The 7,999-nt window shown below is 38.3% G+C and overlaps 1 protein-coding gene across 1 annotated transcript; it reads right to left on the reverse strand.

The window, feature by feature from the left end:
- Window positions 1-1,022: 1,022 nt before the first annotated feature.
- Window positions 1,023-2,207, reverse strand: LOC121994879 (transcription termination factor MTERF8, chloroplastic-like). Its single transcript, XM_042548769.1, has one exon. The coding sequence runs from the start codon at window positions 2,205-2,207 to the stop codon at window positions 1,023-1,025; it is 1,185 nt and encodes a 394-aa protein (XP_042404703.1).
- Between the last annotated feature and the right edge of the window lie 5,792 nt (window positions 2,208-7,999).

Genomic DNA, 7,999 nt, shown 5'->3' on the forward strand with positions numbered 1-7,999 from the left:
CTCTATAACGTCCTTGATGGCATGAATCCAAGGAAACTTACACACAAAACATCGATGAAACGGAGGAAGAAGAGGAACCAAACCGATGAAGAAGTACCCATCATCGATGAAAAGGAGATAATAATTTTTTATTTCCAATTTCTTCCATGACAGAATTAATAATTTATGCCCCAAGGAGAATCAAGATTTCACCGAATCAGATGAAGATTATTTACCTAATAATAATAATATCAATTTATTCATTATTTACCTTGATTTCTCCCAATTTATCTCATTTTGATATTTAACCTTTGAAAAATATCAATTTTTTTCCATTCCATGAGAACATAAAAATCCTCTAGATATATAAACAATTAAGAAAAAACAACTGTTTGATATCTCATTAATGCCAATATATTATTATATTAAAATAAAATAAACACTATTATGCATTTTAAAAATATTTTTAAATGAGTTAAAATTAGTAAGCCCTTCTTAAAAAGTCAGCTAGGTAAGCTAAAACATCATTAAAATTCTAAAAGTAATTTGATTCGAGTTAATCCATATTGCAAGTCACAAGACTCACAAACTCACAAGTAGGGTAGTGTTCCCAAGGGGTCAAAGTCGCCTTTCATGTTTCTAGAATTTCAATCGACAAGATTCAATAGGAAGGATGTCTCTTGCTGACAACCGTACAACATTCAACAGAACCTATCAATGAGTAACCACAACTCGAACAAGGAGAGATTACTGAATGAACATAAAGGAAGGAGGTCTCTTGCAGTAACAATTGTCTAACATAGCAAGTGATGAATCTGAAAGCTTTAAGTTCAATAGACACAAAATCAAGATCATGATCCTGTGATTTGTTCTTATCTCGGTGCATATTGACATGCAAAAACAAGATTATGATTCTGTGAATTCTTCTCGTATTCATGCTCGTTGGCATAAATATTAGCTTTAGAGTTTCCAAAGGAGAAGCCATACAGTGAAGAATGGTAACATGAACGATAACTTGCAGGGAAAAACATGACTTACCTACCTCATTGAAGTCCAGAATCAGAACCATTAGTATGGTTTAAACTAGCATAGAGTTCACTCAGATCTGGATACCTGTCCTTGTAGAGGATAATGTACTTCTCTACGAATTTAGCCTCGGAAAGCATCATGTATGTTGTCACTTTGTAATCCCTTTCACAGTGCCCCCTAGACTTCAAAGTTGCCAAGATCCGATGTCTTGGAATCAACCTTCTCTCCAAGCTGAGTGTCAATATTACTGGACGTATAGCAATGTAAGAAGAAGTATATCCTGCCTCATTTATCAAGAACTCCATTTTTCTCTGTAAAACCGTCAAAGATGCAAGCAGGAAGGTAGGACATTTCTGGAATGCCACAACAAAATCGTCCTCTGACCACCCAAAGCTCTGGAAGAATTCCATTTGCATCTTGAACTTCTCTGGACTGACATTGAAGAGTGCAAACAGAGTGCAATGGAACATCCCCGATGTCCGTGGCACTCCCAAGTCCTCAGCACGACAGATCAAGGACTTCAGAAAATCAGCATTCTGTGCCACGATCAGGGGGCAATTCCGCAACACAAAGGCAAGTTTTGGGCCGTCCAAGCCACATTCCCGAAGCAACTCAAGGTTGGGCTGGATCTTCTTCTCGATGCTGAACGTAAGAATCGCTCGGTTTCTCTTGATCAACTTCACCAGTGCATCCTTGGAGCTGAGAAGGCCTTGCCAAAATTCGATCTTAGATCGAATGCGCTCGTGTTTCATTTGGATGGTGGAGGGATTCGACCTGACTAGGTGGATGATGTCGGATGGGGAGAGACCCAGATCTTCGAAAGCTCGAAGCCTTGGGGAAAGTGCCTTCTCTAAGTCCAAAAGAAGACATTGGGGGAAGCAATGTACGAGCTTTTTTACTGATGCGTCATCGAAGCCGTAACTTTTGAGGAAAGCAAGGACGGAGTCGGGCTGCTGCCGGGATTGAATGCCCTTGAGAAGCTTCGAGGCCTCGGTGGCTTTCTCCTGGTTGAAGCCACATGAGTCGATGAGGTATTGGGCCATGAACATGTGCTTCCCAGTGGTGGATGAGGCGGCGGCGGCGGTGGCAGAGGCCGAGTAAGGTAAGACGGCAAAGAGGAGGGCAGCATCGTGGGAGCGAGGAGAACGAATGGAAGACACAGTTTTGCAGAGGAAGGAGAAGTAAAGTAGCCTCTTCATCGATTCCGATTTCGATTTGATCTTCTCCCGAAACCCTAGCGGTACCGGTAGGAGATAAAGAATTTACCGCTCTTCGGAAATTTTTCTGATTTTATAATTTATCCTTAGAATTGAACAATTTACATTTTACCCTCTTATTAAATTCGTCAGATAAAGAAAGTTAGTGAAAATTACATAGCACCTCTCAAAGTTTGTATACATTTTCAAAAATACCTATAGATTTTTTAGATCGTCAAAATGCCCATAAAATTTTAAAAGTTATGGGGTGTATTTAGTTTGGAGTTATCAGTGATAATCTAGTTATCAACCTAATCTTATATTATTTAATCCCATTTGATTCAGGTAATGTGAGATTCTCAAGTAATGAAATATGTGAGCAAATGGGGGCATAAGTCTAAAATTCTTATGTTATTTAATCTAATTATCTTAAAATTCTTAGATTTTGTGTGATTAATAAAAAAAAATTCCAATGATGGCCCCATGCGACGCGACACAGGTGGAGGAGTAGATCATCTTCTCCCCTAACGACGCCCCCACGTAGATCATCTTCACCCTCCATTCGACGTGATGTCGATGGAGAGGATCGCTCTCAGGTTTGCCTGAGCATTTCGTTAATGACATCGATGGTTTTGGGTCTAACATCATGTTCGTGATGTTGCGATGTGCAGAGAGGGAGGAGATGGAAGATGACGTGAGTGATCTGTATGACCACTTCGAGGACTTGCTCAACTTCCCTAGCGACGAAAACATGCTCGGGATGGTGGAGCCTTGTGGCGACCATAGCGGCCGACATTCGATTTTTTCATTGGGGTCTTTCACTGACCAGCTTTTAGGCAGCAATAACGACGATAAGGACTCGCCCAAAGGTGTAGCTGCGAAAACAAGAAATTTGTTGACAAAAACTAAGGCTGGCGGTGGCGGGAGCCGAAGCTACTTCTCTTTCTATTCCTCTTCCTCGACCTCACTTTCCTACTTTATCGACAACAATAAGGACACAAGGGCATCATTTTCCACTTAGCCGACGATGGAATGATCGGCCTTACCCAACAGTAGCAGATTGAGCTTGTCCTCTACGACATCATCCCATGGTTCTTCCCCAAATCCATCGTAACCCTAAAAAAAAAAAAAAAGGAGAAGAGGAGGAAGCAAGGATAAATCAGTAACATATTAAATTATGATATTACATTACCTAAGTTAAGCTAAACAATATTAGATTATATTTTATTCCTTATAAGATGATTACTAAGCACATAACTATAGTTATATATATAATAATTTAAATCAACGAGTAACTTAGTGTTATGCCTTAATCATTTTTCTTTTAAAAATGTAAAGATATTATAAATAATTCATTCACTCCGTTATTGGTAAACAGCCTTCTAGGTGCTGCTTCTAGAGCCTCTACTCAATTGAGTTCTTTATTCTTGCTTGATTTTGATCTTGATTTTTTTAATAAAAAGTTATTATGTTTATCTCAGACGTCTCTCATAGTTATTTTTAGATTATGCGAAAAAAATAAATTATAAAATTAACTTATAATTTATTGTCAAATTGACTAAGAGATAAAGAAATTTTTTTTTTCTAGGATATGCTTGTGATCTTGATCATAGGTACCGTTCACATACCATTGATCTCTTGGTCATTGGGTAGAAATATCGGTACCTGGGAGTGGTTTGCAAAGTCAAAGAAATCCAACACCGGCTTGTCTGTTTTTATATTTGAGTAATTGGAACATTTTTATTTTTTATTTTTAAAAAATCATTTACTTCTAGTTTTTTTTTCTTTTGAAGAATTTTGCATTCAAATTCTACTAAATTTCTAATTGAATATAATTCCTATGAGTCTTTTTAAAGAGAAATTCGTGAGATGGAAGGTCGATCTTTTTTAATGTTTAATTTCTCTAATAATAAGAAGAAATTAACATTAAAAAGACTTTCTTAGGCCGGAAATAGGCCAGGCTAATTGGGCCGAATACAAGACCCAACATATCTTGGAAATCCCACAAATAAAAATAATTTATTGATTTCCATATACCACGAATAAAAATGGTCTTCCTTAATTGAAACAAATCTCATTGAAAAAATACTATTTTTTCTAAAAGAATAATAGATTTTATTAATAAAAAAAGACATTAAACATTATTTTACATCCTACTTAATGCCAAAAGATTTAATAAGTTTCTCATCTCCTTTTCCTCAGCCAAAGAACTCATTGCGTCGTCATCTATGACAAGGAAGAAGATGACAACATGCACCAACTTAAAATAATTGCTTCCTAGAGGCGGATGCGGAGCTGCCGGCGGTAATGGAGGTCGAGTAAGGTAAGATGGCAAAGAGGAGGGCAGCATTGTTGGATGAGGAGAATGAGTGGAAGACACAGTTTGACAAAAAATGGAGAAATAATATAGCTTTTTCGGTAGGAGTTACGAAGATGAAAAAGTATCTCTTCTCCTTTATTGTCACTTGCTTTTATACAAGAGAAATTCAAGGAATCGAAAGGTAGAGCTGAGCGATGGTGGAGATAACCCGGGTCTTCTACTCGGGCTGTGGGACACAAGGGCCAACACCAACATCGTCACCTTGGACTAGCCGCTGACATTGATGTTGTCGCCTCAGGCTAGCCGCTAAAGTCGACGTTGTCGCCCTAGCTAGCCACCCCTTTCCCACAACTGTTTTCCCTTTCTTCCCTCATAACTTTCTCTACAACCGTCATTGGCTACTCGGGCTAGCCCGGGTAGCCGTTAACGTGGCTCCGCCACTGGGAGTGAGCAAGACAGCAAGTAATCGACGAAGAAGAACATATCTATGTGGGATATGGTTTATGAATCTTGAAGAACTTTTTGATTCGTTCATGATTATTCTTCCGACGACAAGAAAAGATCAAGATCTACAACGGGAGATCACTATGAGTTTTACATATTTCTATGATTCATGCTTTAGGACATCAACAAATGGTTTTAGAGCGTATGAGTTTTGATAGCATGAAATCGGAGGAATAGAATCGAGAAATTGCAACTATTGTTACGATTTTTCCCCAAGCGGCTGATCCGCATAATGCTAGGAAATCGTGACAGTGTTGCGATTTCCACATTCACCGTTGCACACCTGCGACCGAGCCAAAGACTAGAACCTATGTTCATCTCAATACAGAAAGTCATGGTTGTGTCTTTCAGTTGCGCGTGTCTCCGGTGTTGACGACCACGTCAAGTGGCTAGGGATCAACATCAGTGGTTGAAGAGCGCCGACGACTACATCGGGAGGTTGAAATTAGCAATTGCGGCAACCATGTTCGTCGCAGTCGAAGGGTCATGACAGAGAAGAAGAATAGTAACTTGTGATTATTCATTCGTCAAAACATTTTAGAAAAGGTTAGATTTTAGGAAAAAAAACACATGTTAGACGAAAAGTGTGAGAATTTTTTTTTTAACAGAAAGTTTTGTTTTGCAATTGAAAATTAAATTTTATGTTTTATTTTTTAATTAATTATGCTGGTTTGGGATTTGCATGATTAAACCCAAGGGTCCAACATGAGCCGGTCTAGTTCATTTGAATTAGATCATATCAAATCGGATTGGTCCAAGTATGTCCTAATCTAGTTCAAATCATTGATTAATTTAACCAGATCAATATGGTTTAATTAATGGACTTAGATTAAATAAAAATAACTAAATATCCCAATTAGATTAGTTTTAATAATGACAAGGGACTAAGCTAATACTTAGGGTATGATTTCTCAATTAATCGGTCTAGAGTGTTAGACAACTAGAACTCCTCAAAATAAAGAAAATTTGTTTTTCGTATTTACTATGTGTGTTTGTTCCATGCATATGTAAGAATTGAATTGAACCGATTTTATTACTGATTTTGTCAGTTTTGTACTGACATTATTATTTTCAATTCTAGATGTCGAGGATGATATACACGATGACTTGTTGCGACGTGCGACACAACAAGCTAAGGGAGCAAATTGAGGAGATGGAGTTTAACACAGTTCATGGACTCCAAGGATATATTGGACGGCTTGATCGATTGTTCTAGAATCTCAAACAGGAAGAGTTTCCAATCCTTGATAATTATATACTCTGGGATTTGGTCCAATCTCTACCAATACACCTCAATACAACAAACTAGTTATGGGGGGCTCTCTGAAGGGTGTATCTCATATGCATAATTGTGTATAGAGCTACTTCACCATGTGGATCAAGATGATCCCAAAGAGTTTGAGGAGGATCTAGAAGAGGATCTGAATGTGGACCAAATGAAGAATCTTGAAGTTGCCCTACCTGAGATTGCCCCAAATGAGTCCAAGTTGAAAGGGATAGTGTTGGTCACTGCACTAGTGTTTATCCTAATAGCAGTGATGTTAGCATATCTATTTTGTTAAAGTTCTGTTGTTGTTACTGTCGTTATGTATGAACGGTAATAAACTCATTTAGTTTATGAGTTATGTAATAGTTTCTGTCATTATGTACGAACAGAGTTATTTTAATGAAAAGTTATGTTATGTGTTAACAAATTTGAAGCTGATTAGTTCATGTTTAATCTACTGATTAGCTCATTTTATGATTAGTTCATTTGTTAGGATATGTGTAATAAAATTGATCAATATTGATTTGATTGAATTATACGAATGATGAGTGGAAACATAGTTATCACTTGATTTTGTAAACTAACTTAAATTAACATTGAGTCAATCATAAATTGCATACATATGAATTACACTGAATTACTAAATAATGTGTTTATTTATGTTAGATCATGACAACTAAAAGCATCATAACTGAAGTCAATAAGGGAGAGAAATTATATGGGGATAACTATAAAATTTGGCACCTTAAGATATAGTATGTTCTTGAGGAACAAGAAATTCTAGAGGCTATAAATCAGTTCATGGAAAAACTTGCTAATGGTTCTATAACACAACATATACGTGATCTTGATGCCTATAAGGCATGGAAGAAAATGTTGGTGTAGGGAGCACCAGACGATCGAACCTAAGTTTTGATTATAACAAAGGGTGCAAAGTTAAGGTGACTTGTTGTCTAACAAGGTTAAATGAGCTTGCAGGAAAGTTCTAAGTGTTCTTACGTAAAAGTCCTAGTGGATTCTAAACAGGTGGAAACCCCTAGGGGGAGGTAACCCTAGGTGGTGGAAAGTCCTAACTGTGGTTAGGCAAGGAGAAGTTTTGGCGGGTCGAGTACTTTGGGGGAAATCTTAGAGTCGGGGACTTTAGGTGAAAATCCTAGTGGTCGCAGACCAGGTGGAAGTCTGGACGGATCGTGGAGCGGACGTTCAGCATGAAGACCTGAAGTTTTGGACGCTGAGCAAAAGTCCAGAAGGTCTGGAGGACCGATCTGACAAAAGATAAACTCTCCTGAGAGGAGTAGATGAGGATGCGTTCCCTCGAAGAGAGAACAGTAAGCGTCGGTTCGACCTAGAGTTTCAGCAAAACTCAAAATCAGAACTAGATAGTCAGATGCTATCAAATTCATATTATACATTGTTTATTGTCTGGTCTAACTTTGTTTTGTAGGAAAAAGGAAGGTTGAAAAAGTTGGTCTAGGCGCCCGGACTTGGTCTAAGCGCTCGGACCCGAAAAATCATCCAAAAGCCTACATGGAGCGCGTCGATTGGCCGGGACATGTGGTCTAGGCGCCCAGAGGGGTTTCAACCCCCCGGAACAACCTATATAAGAACATTCGACCAGGGGCTAAACAACAACATTCAGAATGACTTCTACACTTGCGTGCTGCTTCGATAAAGCCTCTCGATGCCCAAAAGCTGCTTCGATGA

Source organism: Zingiber officinale, chromosome 6A (assembly GCF_018446385.1).
Source record: "Zingiber officinale cultivar Zhangliang chromosome 6A, Zo_v1.1, whole genome shotgun sequence".
Lineage (NCBI taxonomy): Eukaryota > Viridiplantae > Streptophyta > Magnoliopsida > Zingiberales > Zingiberaceae > Zingiber > Zingiber officinale.

Coding starts and splice junctions, on each gene's coding strand:
- LOC121994879 (XM_042548769.1), bottom strand. CDS start 2,207: ATGAAGAGGCTACTTTACTTCTCCTTCCTCTGCAAAACTGTGTCTTCC.